This window comes from Lissotriton vulgaris, chromosome 4_1 (assembly GCF_964263255.1).
Source record: "Lissotriton vulgaris chromosome 4_1, aLisVul1.2, whole genome shotgun sequence".
Lineage (NCBI taxonomy): Eukaryota > Metazoa > Chordata > Amphibia > Caudata > Salamandridae > Lissotriton > Lissotriton vulgaris.
The window spans coordinates 1,398,599,215-1,398,621,174 of record NC_141691.1 but is presented as its reverse complement, the minus strand read 5'-3'; the positions used below and the strand labels follow the sequence as shown (position 1 = coordinate 1,398,621,174).

Below are 21,960 nucleotides of genomic sequence, written 5' to 3'. Positions count from 1 at the left end.
GGATGGTCAGCTTATTGTCAGTGGCAGAATGACAATGGGATGCTCCATCTATCACAGCATGAGGCGTGTCTGCCCCCTGGCTCCCTCTAGGTGTGACAGAGGCCTCAAGGAGCTGCTGATGGTAAGCCATTAGCACTTGCTTTGCAGGGGATTGCAGGCAGGGGAGCGGACTGGAGGGGTAGTGGGGGGTTGGTGAGGGTCAGCAAGGGAGCTCCTCAGTCTATTTTTGACCCCCTGCCCTCCATGGAACAGGCAGAGATAAATCAGTCTCGCTTCCTCTCCTTTGTCTGCCAGACATCAATTAATACAGTCAACAGGGAGAGGTTGTGTGGTCTAGAACCAAGTTCAAGTTGTAATGTCAGCTCAATAGCCTGTGATTCTCGGCAAATCACAATCTATAGGACCGTAAAAAAATTAATATGACCATCTCTAATGTTATCTTGTGCCCATGTAAAGTGCTCCAATGCCTCTGGACCAAGTTTGTGCTATATAAAACTGCATGTATGTGAGGAAAGTGACACTTTTTATTAATTTTTCTATTTACACACTAACATCATTCCCTTTGTCGGACATTCAAGCGATACTAGCAGACACAACAAAATAGATGCACCTTTCACCAGTCTCTGAGCATTGGAGGGCCTCTCTTAAGTACTGTAAAAATAATAATAAACAGAATATCTAAAAATCCCAGGGTGAGCGTAAAAGGCAGTCCAGGTCTATGTCTTTCCCTGCCTCCCGGGGGACATTGCTCAACAAATCAACAGCAAATTTATGAATAATATGCAATTAAAAGTGGGTTGCTAGTATTTTTGATAATTCTGTGCTTCTAAAGTATATTGTTTTCTATTGGAACGTTACTTTCCTATTTAAGTACTGGCCCTGTATGCTTTAAAATACTTCTATTACTGCAAATATTTGCCGTCATTTGGCTCCATGATCCCAACCAAGCAGTGTATCGTAAAAGGTTGCAATGTGCAAATGTGGGCCACTTTTTTATTTTTGGCTGCCCGGGCCCTAATTGTGGCCCCAATCCAACCTTGGGTGCCAGGCACACAGGCTCTCGGACCCCCAAATAGTGAAAGGTTCATGTTTTACCAGCATACTATGTCTGATAACTGAATAGTCTCTCGACTCCTTTAGATTCCTCTGCTGCTACATGTAGTTTCTGTATGCAAGATTTTCTGTCTAAACAGAGGATGTATCCTACATGTGTAGCCTACAAAGAGTCGACATGCTTGAACATACATCTCTTTCCATTTTATTCTATTTATTTCTTGCCTAAACTTACAACCCTGTAAATCGCAATGGTGCCCTTTGTGACCTGTCTCACACTAGAAGTAAATACTGAGATATAAATAAATATGGTGTGTCAGGCACTGTGTATGCACTATACAAAAGCAAACATACAGATTTTCTCAATGCTTGTTATTTTTATATCATGACACACAATTAAGTCTTCTGTGGTACAATTCCATGTTTTTGCTTGATACGGTTTGCCTTGTCTTTCATTTGCCTACATGGAATAGTTCTACTGGTTCAGCATTAGGTCTTACTACATGTAAAGCACTTGGTTATTTACTGTAAGAACAACTTTTACACGTTTTTTATATAAACGTTCTTAATATAGTCTCTTATAGCTTCCCTCAGTGAGTGATGGTCCTTCTCTTGTCTCGCGAAAGATTTACAACCCGTTCTTAAAGATGAATAGCCCCCACAAAAAAGGTATTTAATACATTTATTAGTACATGGCTTAACATTTGGGAATGACACACAGACACTGCAGTATGTATTATCATTTCTGATGGTTGCCATATTCATTTGCGTATTATCTCATACCTCAGTTGTTCTTCCTAGTGTGATAGCAAAGAACCTCATTGGGGAGGCTCCATGTCGAAGGAGAAGGAGCATGCGTTCTAAATTATATGTTACACATCATAAGGACTATTGTTGCTTAAGAACTATGGGCCAGATGTACGACCATTGGAAATTGCGACAAATTGCGAGTGGCAATTTGCGAGTGGCCATTTCCAATGTACAACAGTCTGACTGTTAGCGATTTCCAATGGAGTCGCAAATTGCATGCCTCATGAATATTAATGAGGCGGTCGCAATTTGCAACCCCATTGAGAATGGCGGGCAATCCCAGGGATGGTGGCCTGCTGGGATCAGCTGACCTCCATGTCTGGGACGGCTTTCAAATAAAGCAGTTTTTTTAATGCAGCCTGTTTTTTTAAAGGAAAACGGGATGCATTTAAAAAAACTCTTAATTAAAAAATGTTAAGGGCATGCAGTGGTCCCTGGGACCACTGCCTGCCCTTAAAACATTTTTGTGCATGCATTCCCAAAGGGGAAAGGTCCCCTGGGGACCCCTTCCCATTTGCAAGTGCTTTACCACCCTCTTGAAGAGAGTGGTAAACGGCCAGTGTTTCGCAACTGCAAAGGCGGTTGCAAAACATTCTTACATGGCATGTGGGGTCGCTATTAGGAAGGGAAGCCACTTCCTAACAGCAAGTCGCTAATCCTATTTAGCGAGTCTCCATTGCGAGTCGCTAAATAGGGTTAGTACATAGCCCATTTGTATTTTGCATGCGTAAACGGGTCGCGAACCCGTTTGCACATGCAAAATAGGGTCGTACATCAGGCCCAATATGTGCTATAACATCTGCTTTCTTTTGTTGGCCCAATGCATAGAATAAAGGGGATTGTATATGTTTCTTCAGCGCATCTACTAACTGTGAGCTGCACTGGGTAGTGAGAAGGACAGTGGCCTATATACTGAAGAAGAAAACAAGTTACTTACCTGTAACTACAGTTATCCAGTATTGGTATCTTTCATAGATTCACATGCCTGAATCATTCCCCGTCGCCGAGGCGGGAGTCCCACGATAAAAAATATATACAAAAGCAGTGCCTTAGTAAGAACTGTAGTAGGTTAAAAAGACAAGAGGCCCAGAAGGCCCAAAACTTAGTAGCCTATCTACCTCATTATATGAAAAGAACTAAAAAATTGTTCCAACCAATCAGCTGCCAGCATCCTCTAGAACCTTCCCAGCAGAGGCAGTTCTCCTCAGATTTTCCTTAGCACAAGTGAGAAGTAGGTATCCCAAATAAAGAAATGTCTCGCCGGGGAGAAGCGTGGGTGCATGTGAATCTATGAAAGATACCAATACTGGATAACTGTAGTTACAGGTAAGTAACTTGTTTTCTTATCCAGTATTGGGGTATCTTTCATAGATTCACATGCCTGAATCAGAATAACAAGCAGTAAGCCCAATAGTGTCGTTTGCAGACGGTGGGAGACAGAGTGTATATACTCCCCAATACATTCGTGAGGTTTGAATATTACCAAAACATATACAAACCCATGTTAAAATGAAGAACCTATAGTACATTATTATACTGTGCAATAATATCCAACAATTAACAGTTAAGATAATAGAAATGTATTCATATCAGTACATAAATAAATGCAACATCAGAGACATTATAATTCTAACCTTAATGAAGAAGATGTTGAAGAACAGCTTGTCCCACCTCTGCATCGTCCTGTGATGCAGACTGTAGACAGTAGTGTCTCGTGAACGTGTGGACATTCTTCCATTTCGCAGCACGACAGATGTTTTCCAATGTAACACCAGCAAATAATGCAGTAGAAGCCGCCACAGTCCTGGTGGAATGCGCTTTGACCTTTCTTTGTAAAGGTTTGTTGGCTTTATCATGGCAAACATGAATAACAGAAGCAATCCATCTGGCTATGGTTGCCTTCTTTACTGCCTGTCCCAGTGTGGTTTGACCATAGGTGACAAATAATTGATTGGATCGCCTTATTTCCTTTGTCTTCTGTAGATAAAATTTAAGGCAATGTTTGACGTCGAGAGAGTGTAAAGCTCTTTCCGCCGGCGTAACTGGGTCCGTAAAGAATGTTTTAAGTTTCACAGGCTGATTTAGATGGAATTGAGACGGTACTTTAGGAATGAATCTGGGATTTGTCCGCAAAGTTACGTAATCTCTAGTGAAATGCAAAAAGGGTTCCAAAATAGTGAAGGCTTGAATTTCACTAACCCTTCGGGCTGAAATAAGAGCTAATAAAATTGCCACTTTCCAGGTCACAGATTTGAGCTCAGCCCTGTGAATTTGCTCAAATGGTCTTTTCATTAGCTGAGATAGAACAGTGTTCAATTCCCATTCCGGAGGTGGGGGCCGAATAGGAGGAAAGACTCGAAAGAGCCTTTTCAAAAATTGTTTGACAAGTGATGAAGAGCAAAGAGAAGGTTTGCTAGATTTTTTTCGAAATCTGGAAATTGCCACTAGGTGAACCTTGATGGAGGAGAACACAAGTCCCGCTTTGGCTAGAGATAGCAAATATGGAAGGATATCCTCCGCTGGAGCCTGGAGTGGATGAGCATCATTTGTCTCGCACCAATGACAAAATCGCTTCCACTTCAAGCGATAAGTTTTGATTGTACTTTGAGCACAGGATTTAGATAAAATGTCCAGACAATCCTGAGATCTATTAAGATCTTTAAATTCTAGGAAATCAGGAGCCAGGCGTGCAAGTGAAGCGACTCTGGATCTGGGTGTAGTATCTGGCCTCTTTCCCTTGTCAACATTGTGAGTGTTGGAAGTAGACGAACTGGGTGATCCTGTGACAATAAGAGTAGCTCTTGGAACCAATACTGTCTCGGCCAGAGAGGTGCAATCAGGATGAGACTACAATGTTCCGTCTTCATCTTTTGGAGCACTTTTGGTATCAATGGTATTGGGGGAAAAGCGTACACATAAATCCCTGACCATAGCATGGACAGGGCATTCCCTCTTGATCCCCGTTGAGGGAATCTGCTGGCGTAGTAAAGGCATTTGCTGTTCTCTCTCGTTGCAAACAAATCTAGAGTTGGCTTGCCCCAAATGCAAACAATCTTTTCCACCTGCTCCAGCTCCCACTCTTGACATCCTGAGAGAGATCAGCTGAGGGTGTTTGCCAAAGTGTTCTGAAGCCCCTTGACATGCTCTTCTCTTAGAGTTATACTGTGTTCTGTAACCCACTCCCACAGCTCCTGAGCCTCCTGCAATAGGGACAGGGACCTGATTTCTCCCTGTTTGTTGATGTAATACATGCTGGTTGTATTGTCAGTACGGACCAGCACTGAGGAGCCCGCAATCCTCGGAAGAAATGCCTGCAGAGAGAGAAAAATGGCCCACAATTCCAAGCTGTTGATATGTTTCTGTTGGTGCTGTTTGGACCATCTTCCTTGAATCTGTAAGTGCTGAAGATGGCCCCCCAGCCTTCCATGGATGCGTCCGTTATCAAGACAAACTCTGGGGGAGTTGTCGGGAACGTGAGGCCCGGAGACAAGCTTGCTTTCAGAGACCACCACTGGAGAGAATGAATCATGCGTGATGTCACCCTGATGGAGTTGTCGAATGATCCTATGGCTTGTTGCCATTGTAGGTGCAGTTCTTCTTGTAGAGGTCTCATTCTGAGCCTTGCTAAAGGAACTAGGTTTATTGCAGACGAGCACATCCCCAGAAGAGAAGCAAATGTCCGGACAGAAAGTGACCTTCTTTTTGAGATTGACTTTGCTAGTTTTTGTAGCCTTATCTCACGATCTTCTGATAAGAATGCTTTGCACTGTATGGTGTCTAGCATTGCTCACAGGAAAGGTATTACTTGGAGAGGAAGCAACAGCGATTTGTTTACGTTGAGCGTGATACCTAGATTTGAAAAGAGATGAAGGCATCTTCTGACAGCCTTCTTTGTACTGTGCTCCGAAGGACCCTTGAGCAACCAGTATCGAGGTAGGGAAACACTTGTATTCCCTGAGACCTCAGTGCTGCAGATACTGGTGCTAGGCATTTCGTGAAGATCCTTGGTGCTGATTTCAGTCCGAACGAAAGAACCTGGAACTGAAAGTGGACGCCAGCCACTGTAAATCATAGGTATTTGCGATGTTTGGGATGTATAGGGATACGGAAGTAGGTGTCTTCCAAGTCCAGAGAAGCCATAAAGTCTTCTTCGTTGAGACAGCTTAACACTTCGACAAACGTCACCATTCAAAAACTCAGCTTTTTCAGAAATTTGTTGAGTTCGGGAAGATCGAGGATCGGGCGCCACTCTCCAGATATTTTCTTTATGCGAAGCTGGAACTTTTTTTATCGCATTTTTTTGAAGCATTTTTAAGGCTTCTTTGAAAAGTAAGTGAAGATGAGGGGGAGGGGGATCCTTGGGCGGGGTCGTAGGTGGTTTCCTTATGAATTCCAAAGTGTGACCCTTGTGAACTAGGTCGAGGACCCACTGATCTGACGTGATCTGTTGGCATTGATGGAAGAAGGCTGAGATTTTCGCGCCCATAGGGAGAGGGAAATATTTGACTGGCGTCCTGCTGAACTCATTGTCTTTTGTTTGAGTCACGGCCTTGATTGTTCAACCGTATTCGTCCGCCTTGACGAGAGAAACTACCCGTAGAAGCTTGCCTATACGATGATTGGTAGTAAGGTTGTAACTACTGCGATTGATATTGTCTATTCTGCTGATTGTGATAGCCTCTTCTAGATGAAAAAACCCGGCCTCTGGTTCCTCAGAAAGATCCTTGTTTGTACTGGAGAGCACCTAATGACTTAGCAGTATCTGTGTCGGTTTTGGTAGCTAACAAGGCGTCATCTATATGTTTTCCAAATAAAGTATCGCCGTCATAGGCCATATCCAGTATCTTGGTTTGCACCTCCAGCCTGAACGATGTTGCTTTAAGCCATCCCTGGCGTCTAAGATCCGCAGCCCCTGCAAGCTGCCTGAAATTGGTATTAGAGATGTCAAGAGCACAATCGATAATTTCAGACGCAGCTCGTTCTCCTTCCAGCGCAATTTTTCTTGCCTCCTAACGGCGTTCTTCAGGGATGAGGTCTATAAACTCTGATAAATCCGACCACAATTGGCGGTCATACCGTGCCAAGATTGCCAGGGAATTTGCTGCTTTGATGGAAGATGCAGCATTAGAAGACAATTTCTTTCCTATCAGATCCAATCTTCTACCCTCCTTATCAGGCGGAGTTGAAATTGGGGCGGACGGATTCTTTGATCTCTGCTGAGCAGCCTGTGAAATGACTGAATCTGGATGACCTATAAGGCAAGATGGAGTATCTGGAGGTGCTTGGTATTTCTTTTCAATCCGTGGAAGCACCGCGGGTATGGAGGCAGGCGTTTTCATTATTTTGAGACCTTCATTCCAAATGAAGTCTATAATTGGAATCGCTCTTGTTATTTTCCTATAACCCTCTTTAAAGTCATGCAGAAAACAGTCAGATTGTTCAATAGTGACTGGCAATTCGAATCTTGCTGCTGCCCGCTGCATGATGTTGTGGAAGCCGCCAATATCCTCAGGAGGAGAATCCGATGGCTGAGGAATAGGAGGTGAAGGCATGGGAATGATGTAGTCATCCCAGGGATCCCCATCACCATGGTTGTCGGGTAATTCACCTTCCTCCCTTCCTTCCTCGTCCAAGGATGAAGTATCTTGGTGCCCGTGTGGTGCATTGCCAGAGGGCTGCCCTGGTGAATTAGAAAGATCCGCCTGTGGTAGTGGCGCTGGTATGATCACCGGTGAGGGAGGCACAACAGGAATAGACGGCTCTGGAGGAAATCTCTGTTGATAATCAGCCAACATGGCCTGTAGGTCTTGAATCAAAGAAGGAGGAAGATGGCTTGTCCCTCCTTGATGTGGTGCTCTTTTGGGATGCCTGTGATAAGGCGTAGATAAATCCTGTTGATAAAAATGCTCTTGATAATCATCGTCATCGTCCTCATCTTGGCATTATATTTAAAGTTCCGAAGGGTGGCGAGCTATGCCGAAAGGTCCCTCTTCATCATCTTCATCTGAATCCTCATCCTCCACATATGTTTCTAGGATATGCGATGGTAGCAAGGGAGAGATGTTGCTGTAATCTTGTCTGTGATAGGTCTTTAGCTAGAAGTGAGTATAAGTAACAGGCGTAGCCTGCGATGCTGGAAGAAAAGCTGCTGTCCAACTCTTCGTCGATGGGCTTTTCGTCGTCGACGGTGTTGTCGTCGACGGTGTCATCGTCGACGGCATCGTCGTCGACGGTGTCGTCACCGGTAGATTCTTCATCGACGGTGTCTTCGTCGATGGGCTCTTCGTCGACTGTGTCGACGTCGACGGACTCTTCGTCGATGGTGTCAACGTCGACAGGCTCTTCGTTGACGGAGTCTTAGCCGTCGAAGGGCTCTTCTTCGTCATCCAGGGAACTGCCGTCGACGAGCTCGACATCAATGTTGTCATCAACGGAGGCTTTGAGGAACTTTTCGACGATGATTCCTTCACCATAGAAACTTCTTAGAAGTATATATCTTTGAAGACACAATCCTTAACTATATGGTTAGGATGTAGACAGTAGATGCAGTCCTTGTGATCATCTACATGGACTCTCTTCTTGTCACAGGTCCTGCAGGCTCTAAAGAGAGCTTTCTTGTCAGACATATTGTAGAACAAAAGGTGAAGAAACTGAGTAGGCACTCAGGGAGACTCCCTTCTACACAACGTGCAGTGAAAATCTGAGGAGAACTGCCTCTGCTGGGAAGGTTCTAGAGGGTGCTGGCAGCTGATTGGTTGGAACTATTTTTTAGTTATTTTCATATAATGAGGTAGATATGCTAATAGGTTTTGGGACTTCTGGGCCTCTTGTCTTTTTAGCCTACTACAGTTCTTACTAAGGCACTGCTTTTGTATATCATTTTACTGTAGGACTCCCGCCTAGGCGATGGGGAATGATTAAGGCATGTGAATCTATGAAAGATACCCTAATACTGGATAAAGATAAGTACAGTATCCACGTACCTCCCTGTGTGCTGGCCATGTGTAGCTACTCAAATAGCCCATCCATTTATCCTTCCACCCTTTCAAACATTGAATGACCACCCATTATTCTAACCCCAGTCTCTGCATCCATTCATTCATATCCAATATCTTTCCCTCCATCCAACATTCGATTCTGTAAGCTTTCCTGCCCTCTTAATTTCTTTCAACTTTTCTCCACATTTTTTTCTTGGCCTATATTTTGTTTTCTGATTATTTCTTTTTCCACCCATTAAATCTTGTGAAAGAGCAAAAACCGATAGCTTTTAACATCGTGGGCATGTGTGTGTGTGTGTGTGTATGTATATATATATATCACCATAAATGAACACTGGAATCTTTACACATACCCAAGCCCTCTGGCTACTCCACCAACTTTTCTTCCTCAAACTTTTGCAATGTCCAGTAAGCACTCAAAACATACATTAATCTATTTAAAACAGATTGAATTTAACTTGAAATGCAAAACATGCAAGTATAAGTTAATATTTGTTACAAAAGTAGCAGCAGCATAATGCTGTTTTCATTTCATATTTCCATATTCATTTGGACCTACAACGTTTTCAAGAAAATTAAATGGACAAGTTTGAAAGTTATAAACAAAAATGAAGATGAGAATAAAGGAACACAATGAGAACTAGAAGTGCCCTGTGGCCAGTACCTTATCTCCCAGGTACGCCGGCGGTGCCATCCAGTACAGGCTGTGCACAGAGGCGGGCAGCTCCTGAACATCGGCCACGACACTGCTGCTGCCAGGGTTGAAGGCGGCGGGGATGCCCACCCCCTCCACGCTCTCCAGGCGCCAGCCTTTCATTTCCATCAACTGACAAATTGGAAGGAAACAGCATTTAGGGATGTGGAAAATGGAGATCTCTTCCACAGCGTTCTGTTCTTCGAAAATCTAATTTATAAACTAAATCAAAAGGCATACAACTGAAAATACACCACTTTGCGACTGCTGACGGTCATTTCACAAATACATTTTTATAATTTTTATTTTTTAAAGTCGTAGATATTTTTCTATGCACAGCTATCTTCGAAATCCTTTTAATGCAAGAGCAGCTTAGAAACGGCGCACTTCTCTTGTAGATTTAAATGGTCTTTTGTACGCCAGTATAGTCACAATCTCTTAATGTAATAAAAGGGCGAACCTTTTTCCTGCGCTTCTCTGAGCTGCGACACTGATTGGTTGCTCCAAAGCAAAAGCAAGTCGTGCAGCCTTTGGGGTTTGTTCGGTGGAGGTGAAAAGACCCTGGACGGCACACTTCACATTGTGAACCTTCTACGTTGACCTGTGGAGGGTAGACAGGATGTGGAAAAGATGGGGGCAATCATTAAAATTAAGCTCATTGTCCTTTGTTTTACATACTCTTTAATAAACAGTACAGTTGTGAGTTACTTTCACAAAAGCAATTCCTAACAGGCTGTGGCGTAAGGTAATCTATCCATGTTTAGAGGACATTCAAATGCAAAACGAAACCAACATGTTTATTCCTAGAAAAGCCTGTCAATTATTTACTTATTGCAAGCACACCTGAGATCAGACGGACTTGTGATAGGAAAAGAATATCACTACTATCCTGTAATGAGCTATTACAAGTGAGTAATATCATTATAACAACCTGCTGAGGTTAGAGTGGGGCAGCCAGGACTGAACAGTGAGCCAGAGTGGTGCATGTGAGCATGAGTAAATAATTCCAAAACACGCTTACTTTGCTCCACCTACCAAGAGGAGAACCAGAAGAGATGGTGAGGGAAAGAAAAGCTGTATATGGCCTAACATCTTTTTAAGAGTGACTATTAGACTTCATGTCACCACCTATTTAGATCAAACAGCAGCCAGGGTGTAGAAATGCAGTTCCAACGGAGCTTGCTAGTGGTGCGGAACAGTCCACCACATGCCTATTTTTACCCTCCTGTTGAGAGGAGAGAGTAGTGAAAGTGGGGAAAGAATGCAGAGTAAGAAGGCCTACAAGCAGCAGAGAACATACCAATAAACACTCTAACCAAGACTGTATGTCTGAAAATTCTTCAAAACTGCACTAGTAGCAGTATTATCGTTTTCCACAGGTACGTTCCTCGAAATCATGAAAATCCACTTTTTGTGCCCATGTCTGCTGGTACGGGTGTATTATTGGGGGCCGGATCAGAAAAACGTTTGGACTTGCACAATTCATTGTCCTTGGTGGTATGTAAGGCAGGGCTTGGCGTAAAAGAACTTTTACCACCATTCTTTCAAAGCAGATTTGAGGAGGTTATGTTATGTTATGTTTTATTGGTGTTTTTATAGCATGCTAATCACCCATGAGGGTATCCAGGCACTCTGTAGCACATGTGTGAGGCCAACCACAGGAGCTTACTCGAAAAGTCAGGTCTTCAGCTTCTTGAAAAAGTGTAAAAGAGAAGAGGAAGCTCTGATGTGCTGTGGGAGTTCATTCCAGGCTTTAGGGCCCAGGTACAAGAAGGTGCGGCCCCCTGCTCTGCTTTTGTGCATGCGTAGGGTGTGTGCTAGTGAGAGACCGTCAGAGCGGCGTGGTAATGTATAGCAAGAATATTTGAGCATATTTGTTCTGTTCTATTTCATTTATTGTGTTGTTTTGGTTGCTTTATTTTTTAATATTGGTATTATTATGTTTTAAAGTGGCTGTTGGGCTGCATTAAGTTTTAGCTATTTTGTTGCAATCAGCTTTAATTGTTTTGTTTTATTGTTATTTTCCTTTATGCTACGTTATTTTGTTGTGCTTTGCTGTGCTGTATAACAGTGGTGAAGCAAGTGTATTGTGGTCCCAGTATATGCAAGAAAATTGAAACATCGGTAGTATTAGTAATAAACTTGTTAATCTCACTACTTTTGTTAGGCACATATGTGCAACACTGTTGGGTGTGTAACATTCAACATACTCCGTCCTCTTTCGCGAATAGGATCTCTAATGCAAGCCTGTTCTACTAAACCATTACTCTCATGGCTGCAGGCTCTGTATTTAAAGTAGTAGGCGCCCAAGCTGAGTTGGTGGCAACACGATCCACCAATGTAGAAAGCTTTCTAATCTTCTAGTCTCTGAACACTACTCCTACAGAAGAATCATAGACCCAATGATGTCACTAACTACTTGAGGATCACTATGTTTGGCTCTTTCATGAACCTCTCATTTCTTATCCTCCATCTCATCTACATGATGAACCTTAAGAAACACTAAAGCAAGATGGCAGCTGCCAATCCAATTAGCAGGAAGCTGAAAATAAGCATTCTACCCGCACAAATAAACTCTTGAAACAAGAGGATCCTTTTCATAAAATAAATGATCACTCAAATGTTCAAATCTCTGTACACGTTCACTCTAGCCCACCATCTGAGTAGTTCTAACCTTTTCCTTCCTTCTCATAAAATATAGCTTTCCCTCTTTTTCCCAATCTAAATTCAATTTTGGACGTATCCCAACAGTCTCTAGTTTTTCTTCTTCTTTTTCCCACTCACCCTTAGTTTCTCTCCTTGTCTCAAGCTCAATTCCTTTCCTTCTGTCTACCAATTCTTCAATAAAATTCTTCTCAATCAACTAACATAAAATTCTTTACTTAGGAAAGTGGTGAGCATCAACCTATGTGAGAGTTTTAAAATAGCTTTTCACCTTTTCAGTATTTCTAGGGTTATATCTAGGGTTATAATGTGGATTCAAATGTTTATACATAGGCACTTCATAAAAAAGCAAGTCAAAATTAGAAAAGTAATACTCAAAACGACCTTTCTGTTAGAAACGATTAACAATAATACTAAAGGACAGAGAGTAAGTGAGAGAAAAATTATGGTATGTCTCCACCTTCCCAGGTTGGATGCAGGTAGGTAGGTGCAATTGTAGCAGTCATGCACATACATAACTTTCAAGTATTCATTCAGAGTATTGAAAATATATTATCAGAAAAATTTCCCTCCGAACCGCCTCTATGTAAAATCGCCATATTAAATTTACACTGTTTTCCTAGGTGAGTATATTTAAACTTAGCTATGATGGAAGGATGCTCAAAAGAAGAATTCAAGCCAACTAACAGACCAATCATGAAAATGACTAAGACATTTGCCTCTTGTAAGAAATTGGGTTATTGGTTGGGGGGGGGGGGGGGGGGGGGGGTGAAACCCTACTCAAGCAAAAACCACAATTCTGTTGGGGTCAACCACAAAAAATTCCCTAAATTAACCTGTTGCTTAACCCTCTGGTAGCTTGGCACAAAAGCAGTCAGGCTTAACTTAGAAGGATGTACGTTGTTACAACGCATGTTGTAACAACGCATGCCTTTACCACGCAAGTCTTACAACGCAAGTCGTTACGACTTGCGTTGTAGGGCGTGGATTTAGGAATCTTATAATTTTATATTCCAGCACCAATCCCCGTAGCAGTAGGGAAGGTGTTGGAATATAAAATTGCAAGATTCCTTATCCCACAGTGCCATCCAGCGCAAGTCGTAGTAACGACTTGCGTTGTAATAGCTGCGGGGTAAAGGCACTGCGGTGTAAAAACCGCGTCGTAAACGATGTTCCCCAACTTAGAAGCAATGTGTAAGGTATTTATGCAGCCACAACACATTAATAAAGTGAAACATCAACAAAAAAAATCCCACAGCATTGTAGAACTACAGAGTGAAATTTAATAAATAAAAGTAGACCAATATGACAATAATCTAATCAGTAGAACTAGAGATATGCAATTTCACATTTTTAGGTAACTATAGTACTCAAAAGCACAAAGCACCACTCATGGTTATCTGGTCGTGCTAGACCGGGGAAAAGGCACAAGTTCAAGCTGACCACAAGGGAGAGTGGGTGGCTACAGGGACCAGGGTAGTCCCACAGAAAAGTTACCTTCTTAAAGTCCGGTGTTAAGAGCAGTTTGTGGTCGAGGAGGCTGAGAATGAGATACGTTATGGATGGTCATTGCTGCAGTACAAAGAGCAGATCGGATGGTGCAGATGGTTACTCCTGTAGTGCAAAGATCTGGTGGGACGTCACTGTTGGTCGTTGCTGGAGGTTTGTGTTGGCTGGCACTGTGGGCTGTCAATGCTGTAGTTTGAAGTGATGGTCTTGCGTTGCTGGTGGACACTGTAGCTTGCAGAGTTGGGTCCACCGGAGCTTCGCGTTGGCAATCATTGAGGGCTGTGAGATTTTGGCGTGAACAGCCTTGTTCGCAGTCGCAAAATGACCAAAACATCAGGATTTCTCCTTTTCTTCACAGGAGGATCTCAACTAATGCCAGCCAAAAGTCTAGGACCTGGGGAGGCACCTCTTTAGGATCAAGAACTCACTCCAACAGAGGCCAGCAGGGTTCCGGCAGGTCTGGTTGTAGGTCTAGGCAGGTCCGGTACAGCAGGTCAGCAGGGCAATTGCAGGGAGGCCTCTTGAACTTTTTGTGTCCTTGTAGCTCTGAACAGGAGGTCAGACACCTGACCTTGAAGTCACTCTGTCTGGGATGGAAGAAGCCGGTACAGTCTTGATTCTCAGAGAGCAGGGCAGGCCTCAAGAAGCAGGACAGTCATGTTTCAGCAGGGCAGTCCTTCTTTTGTAGTATGCACAGGTTCAGGAGTGTATTAAAGAGTTGGTCTGAGGGTCCAATATTTACACCCGAGGCAGTTTGAAGTGGGAGAACCATCTAGACTTCCCCAAGCATCTGGTTCTGGAATATCCTTTCACCTTTCCCTGGTCCCAGGATGTCTAGAGTCACATAAGTCTAGTGTAAATGTATTTGTGTGTGTGCTGAGGCAGCTCCTTTGAAGTGCAAGTGTGGTAGGTGGCAGCTCTGCCTCTCCCATCAGGTCTGGAGGGCCAATCCGACAAAACACCCAGTATCCCTTTCTGATATTGTCTGGGAGGAATACACAAAGGCCACCTGCCAACTACACCTAGTTATGTGACCCAGGATACAGGCTATAGGCACCGAATGGATAGGAGAAGAAAATACCAACTTTCTAAATGGGGCATTTTCAGAATTGAGACTTAAAATCCAAATTTACCATTAAAGAGGGTTTTAAATTACAATTCCTTAGACACCAAATATGAAATTTCTACCTGTTACCAAGCAAAGGTTATCACTTATTAAATGTAATAAGGCAACCCAACGCTGTCCTATGTGAGAGGCAGGCCTTGCAGTAGTGAAAAACCAATTAAACCATTTTTCGCTACCAGGACATATAACATTTAAAAGTACTCGTCTATCGTTCTTAATAAAATGCATCCTTCCCTATGGACCATTTAGGGCCTACACTAGGGGTGACATATATGTATTAAAAAGGAAGGTTTAGGCCTGGTTTATTTTGCTAGGTCGAAATGGCAATTTGAAACTGCACACAGTCTGCAATGGCAGACCTGAGACATGTTTAAAAAGCTACTTAAGTGGATAGTACAATAAGTGCGATAGACCCACAAGTAACATTTCAATTACAAGCCCTGGGTACAGGTAGTATCATTTTACTAGGGACTTATAAGTAAATTAAACATGCCAAGTGGGTGTAAGACAGTTTTTTAATATTTAGAGGAGTGAGCACAAAATCCTAAAGCCAAAAAAAACTAATACAGTAAAACAGGAGAAGTGAAGGCAAAAGGTTTGGGGGAAAACCACACAAGGATGTTATGTCTAATACCCCTACAGTTAATATCACTCTAAATTCGTTTGGTGAATAAGACACCAAGGTTTGTCTTGAGTCAGATTCCAAGCAACACAAACAAATCAAAAAGCAGAACAAAATTCTTTTGCCATCTTTTACTTGTGCAAATCAGCAAAACATTGATTTGTTCAAAGAGTATGTTCAATTACATTCTGAAGTTATCCCTAACTCTACATCAGCTTCTTCTAAAAAAAAAAGACAACCCTACTTTTGTACTGGAGCCTGGGCCCTAAGAAGTTTAATACTTTTTGGCAAAGTTTCAGGTTGGCTGTACAGTTCAATTGAATCGAGACAGTCAAAAATAAAAATTGATTATCTATACTGTGGTAGCCCTATTCATGGTAGTTTTCAAGTACCTTCCGTTGATCCTCAGACTCATGTGTCCTCAAGTCAGGCCCACTCTTAGCAAAGTATGTCCATTTAGGAGCTGAGTACCGTCGACTAGGCCCCAGTATTCTCCTTGATCTCTTGATTACAGGTTGTTCACCATCACTGTCACTTTGATTTCTTATTTTGGTTTCTTCATTGACTGTCTCTGGGACACATTCCTCTGACACAACAGCTCTCAGTCTTTTACCCTTCCTTGGCCACTTCTCTCTTCTTAGCTCTCCTCTTGCTGCAGTGGTTGGCCCTTTATCAGGCTCTGAGTAATCACTAGTAGGTTCCTCACCTTGGTTCAGAGTGGTTATAATTGGCTAATTCGCCACAGGCCCAGCACTTGTCTCTGGTTGACTTTAAGGAACTTGGATACACTCTTCTCCCCCTATGATCTTTCCAGGTTCACTGGAGTTTGATTCTGCAGATCAGTGGTTGTTGTCACCACCTCTTCACCAGCTTCTCTCACTCTTCTGGTGTATGAAGCATATACCCAATTCAGGTGACCACTGCATTTCACAGCAGTGTATGTTACAAGGATGAATTGAAAGGGGCCACACCAGCAGGGTTCCAAAGAGCTCTCCCTGACTTGTTTCTTCACCAGGACCCTATCTTCTGGACTTAAATTGTGGCACTGTGCAAACTAAATCATGTTTACTAAATAGACTTTTTGGGCTCCACTAATACCAAAGATAAGTACATTGTGCAAAAATACAGAGCCAGGTTGTGCATATAAAAACAGCATTTCAGGCTCCAATGTCCGATGTAGAATTAAAAAGAATTAGAGCTTGTTGTCAGGTGCAAATATTTAAAGATAAACAAAAGTGTTTCAACTATGACCTTCATTGCTGATCTAAATAAGGGCAGGCGCTAAGGATGTGCAGTGCTGATTTCAAACCAAAACCACAGAGCCTACATCTTTTGTCAAAATCTGTTTTGATTCATGGAAGAGATTGGTTTTGTTCACCACTCTGAATGTAAGAGTTACTGACAGTCCAATGCATGAGTTTGCTGAAAAAGTTTTTGTTCATCCTCCATGACAACGTTCATCCTGATTTATTTACAATATTTTACAAAAGAGAGTGGCTTAACCTGCTCTCCCATGTTTCTTCTAAGTCAAGTGGTATCGCCTTTTGTAAAGGGACAAACCACTGGTCTTGAACAGTTGAATTATTGCAGTTGATTTCATCCCAAAGGTAAGGACTCATAGAATGTTCTCTGCTTTACTTTGCTTGACTATGCATGATACTGAATAGTTATGATAATCTTACTAGGGTTTGGTTGCAAAAGCCAACTCCAAACTGATTACCGCTGGTGAAGTGGTTGGTGGGAGACCAAAAATACTTCTGTGGATTTCACAAATCATTGTATTTACGCAAAGTGCTATTGTGTCTAGGAGCGCAGCTATGCCACAAAACAAAGTTGGTTTTATGTGCTTCTCATTGTCTTTGTCAAGAGCTTAAGGGATACATTTTAGCATGTAGGGATTTGAACATATAAACCAGAGAAGTAGCTTTGTATTCTAAAAACTAATTTGTGATCAAAATAAGATCCTTCATGATCGAAAGTGATGCCCAGTTATTTATATTTTTGTGTTGTGACAATTTTCTCTCTGGGTAAGAACTATGAGCCTTACTTGTTTTTTTCCTGTCAAAGAAATCAGAGGTATTTCATACTTGTGAAGTCATTGTTAAATCAATAAGATATTACATTTTAATTTCCATTCACCATCAACATTTACGAAAATGTAATTCTAGTGTATTTCTGAAGTAACCTTAAATGATGATCACTGATAAACCATGTGTACTGTACCCCGATAAAGAAAACACTTGGCTGCTAAACAAAACCTTGTGAGGATTATGTGGTTAAGTTGCCTGATTACTTACTGGTAATCTTCATTACTCCTAAGGTCATCTTCCTCATCCTATTTCTTACTATGTGAGGGCATTGTCCCTCAAAGCATCTCAAGTTTGTTTTTCTTTTCCTTTTCTTAAACTCTTAAGGAAGATAGTGAGCAAACAAAGAATAAATCCAGTTGGAAGTCCAGAAAACTTGGAGGGAAAGACGGGGCTTTAAGGAATGCGACCAGGAAAAGGCCATAATAGTAAGTAACTTGGTCATTACCTCCTGGGCACTTCTTGTCCCCTTCCCTACTATGTTATGCAGACATGCCAAGCTACAAATGGTCCACAACCTGATCAACATGAAACTAAAATAAACATGTGAGAATGGATACATCAATCTCACTGAAGTTTAATCAGTTATTCAAATTACTATTCAATGAACAGTTATGGAATGTAACACTATGGGACCAAAACCCAACTCTGCTCCACCGCTCTTTTGAGCCGATCATGTTGTATACATTTGGAAAGATCTGCCCACAAGGTTGCACTGTAAATATCATTGACCGAAGCATCACAAAATTCAGCCTAAGAAGCTGCCATCCCATTACAGGACCATCTTGAGTGCAAGAAGAAGGATCAAAGCCTTATGCAGTATTGGCAGAAGAGATAAAAAAAAAACTGAAACTGATGAAAGACAGAGAAGGTTCAAGATCTTTTGAGGCATAATCAAAATCTACCTAAGGAGTAACAAATCAGGTGTCCTGTTTAACCTGTTCTTCCTCTGAAAATGGATTTCAAAAAAAGGGAAGAGGCATTTTTAGTATGCTGTTTATAATTATGGAATTATAGGAAGAAATATAGGTCCCGCCTGACAACTATTTTATCAGAAAAAATCCAGAGGTATGGAGTGCTACAAAGTACGAGCCCTAATTGTACGAGACGTTTGGCAGAAGTGATGACTGTGAGAAAAATACACTTTGAAAGAATGAAACTTCAACAGGATATCTCCAAAAGGACAAAATGCGAAGGTTATAAAGAATGAAGAAAGAACCTTCAAAAGGTCAAAATGAGAAACTTGTGAAAAAGGAAGATTCCAGAGAAGAAGTAATTGAAGATTTGAAAATAAGTTTAGCTAACGCCCAGACTTTAAAAAGACATAGGGCCAGATGTAGGTAATTCATATTTACCGACTCTTAAATACCGAATTTTACCGATTCGGTATTTAAGAGTCAGTAAATATGAAGGGGGGAGATCTAGGTAATTCGAATTTAAGAATTACCGAATCGGTAGGATTCGGTATTTACCAATTCGGTAAATACCGAATCGGTATTGCCCATTGATTCCTATGGGCCTTGAAGCCCATAGGAATCAATGGGCAATACCGATTCGGTATTAAATACCGAATCCTGCAAGGGTGCAGGGGGTGTCACTTTGACACCCTCTAGCACCCCAATTCCGGACTTGTGTGCCATGTGGCACACAGACATGCCCTGTGTGTCACATTGCACAGGTGTGTATGCACAGGTGTGCATGCACACCTGAATTCGGTATTTTACCACTCACTTGGTTTGGGTGGTAAAATATCGATTCTTAAGGGCGTGTGACACTCTTAGGAGTGTCACCTACATGTGGAATTACCGAATCGGTAAAAATAGCGATTCGGTATTTTACAGAATCGGTAAATTTACCGAATCGGTAAATTTACCGATTCTATAAAATGATGGCCCCTACATGCCAAATCCTAAATACCGGTCGGTAACGGCCGAAATCGGACGTTACCGACGGTATTTTCTCTCCTACATCTGGCCCATAGAGTGTAAGGCTCTAAGGCCCAGATGTAGGTAAATCTGATTTACCGACTCTAGAATACCGAATTTTACCGATTCGGTATTCTAGATTTGTTAAAGCAGATGTAGGTAAAAATTCGGTAATTTTTACCGAATCTGTATGATTCGGTAATTACCGAATCGGTAAATACCGATTCGGTAAAATTACCGATTTTGCAAGGGTGACAGGGTGTCACTTTGACACCCTGTTGCACCCCTGATTTTGACTTGTGTGCCATGTGACACACATACATGCCCTTAGGGCATGTCTGTGTGCCACATGGCACAGGTGTACATGCACAGATGTGCATGTACACAGGTATTCGTTATTTACCATGCAATAGAATTAAATGGTAAATAACGAATCGGTAAGGGACTGTGGCACTGTTTTCTGTGCCACCTACATATTGATTTACAGATTCGGTAAATTTACAGAATCGTTTTTTTACCGAATCGGTAACTTTACCGATTCGGTAAATATACCGATTTTGTACATTTTAAGGCCTCTACATCTCCATTTGTAAATACCGGTCGGTAACGGCCGAAATCGGCCGTTACCGACCGGTATTTGCCGACCTACATCTGGCCATAAGTTGTTTAAGCATCCCAGGGCTCTTTGAAAGCTTTAACCCCTTCACTGCTAGGCCTCCCCCCCCCCGTGCTAAGCCTTTTTTTGGCTATTTGGGGTAGTTTGCGCTTAGGCACCTGTAACCTTTTTGACCACATAAGGTATCCACTCCAAATTTGCATCCTTTTTTTCCAGCATCACAGAGATTCTAATGGAGCCCAGGTTTTGTGTATTCCCCTGGAGGGGACCCAGAAATTAGCCAAAATACAGCTAAATAATTTTTGGGGGGGAGAAATGGGAAATAAGTGCTGCAAATAAAAGCATCTGATTTTTTCCCCTGCAAATGGTATCAACAAAGAGTTCATGGGGCTGAAATCACCATTTTCCCAGCTTTCAGGGACTGACAGACTTTTGTCAGAAAACCAACATTTTTTACACAGTTTTGGCGTAGCCTATTTTTGCTATTTTTTGGTGCTTTCAGCCTTCTTCCCATTAATGGTAGAAATGGGTATGAAAGCACTAATGGATCCTGGAAAGCTATACATTTTAGAAAAGTAGACACATTTCTGCATTCAGCAAGGGGTAATTTGTGTAGATCCTTAAAGGTTTCTTTATGTGTTTTTGGTCCAGGGATTGGTGGCCATCCAGGCAAACCTACCAAACCCACACTTTTCTGAAAACTAGAGACCCAGGGGGGTCCAGGGAGGTATGGCGTGCGTGGATCCCCCAAAGTTTCCCTACCCAGAATCCCCTGCAAACCTCAAATTTTGATGAAAAAATCTGATTTTTCCCAAATTTCAGGATAGGGAAGTTGTAGGATCACTGGGCTGACAAACACTTCCTACCATCCAGGGTTCCCCCAGGTCTTCCGATAAAAAGGGTACCTCACTCTTGTGGGTGGGTCAAGTACCTGCGACAGGCAAGGGCCCAAAACGTATTGTGGAGACATCAAAATTACTTATCCCAAAACGGTCTGCTTTTGCAAGGGGGGGGGGGGTGACATGAGTTTTTGGTCCCGGATTGGTGGCCATCTAGGGAAACCTACCAAACACAGATATTTCTGTAAACTAGAGACCCGGGGAGCCCAGTGAGGTGTGGCTTTTGTGGATCCCTCAACGTTTCCCTACCCAGAATCCCCTGCAAACATCAAATTTGGATGAAAAAAATCTAATTTTTCTCAAATTTCGGTGTGGGAAAGTACTGGAATCTGCATGGATCCCCAAATTTCCTACCATCCAGCATTCCCCCAGGTCTTCCGATAAAAAGGGTACCTCACTCTTCTGGGTGGGTCAAGTTCCCGCGACACGCAAGGGCCCAAAACGTATTGAGGAGACATCAAAACTACCTATCACAAAACAACCGGATTTTGCAAGGGGGGTCACCTAGGTTTTTGGCCCTGGGCTCGGTGGCCATCTTGGGAAACTACCAAACCCACACATTTCTGAAAATTAGACACCCGGGGGAGTCCAGCGAGGTATGGCTTGCGTGGATCCCCCAATGTTTTCCTACCCAGAATCCCCTGCAAACCTGCATGGTGGGAGCATTGGCATGCCTATTTGGGCAGCCCACACCCGTAAATTAAAAAATAATAATTCCCTAATGCCTATTGGGCTTTCTGCCCCCCCCCGAGGCAGATGAGGGGCTTTTGCCCCTATCTGCCTCGGGGGGGGGGGCAGAAAGACTGTGGCAATATTTGTTGGGGTGGGGGCTGCCCAGAATGAACCCCAGTGGGGGCATTGGCATGCACATTCTGGACAGCCCCCACCCCAAACTTAGGAAAAAGAAAAATACCTGGTGCCTAGTGGGCTTTCTGCCCCCCTGGGGGGGCAGAAAGT

The 21,960-nt window shown here is 42.6% G+C and overlaps 1 protein-coding gene across 1 annotated transcript in view; it reads right to left on the bottom strand.

The window, feature by feature from the left end:
- LAMA3 (laminin subunit alpha 3) overlaps positions 1-21,960 on the bottom strand; it is a 1,118,674-nt gene that overhangs the window by 275,566 nt on the left and 821,148 nt on the right. Inside the window, exons 38-39 of the mRNA XM_086917979.1 lie at positions 10,016-10,156; positions 9,526-9,687 (exon numbers count right to left, since the gene is read on the bottom strand). Of these exons, the coding sequence (XP_086774105.1) occupies positions 9,526-9,687; positions 10,016-10,156 (303 nt within the window). The remainder of the gene's footprint in view (positions 1-9,525; positions 9,688-10,015; positions 10,157-21,960) is intronic.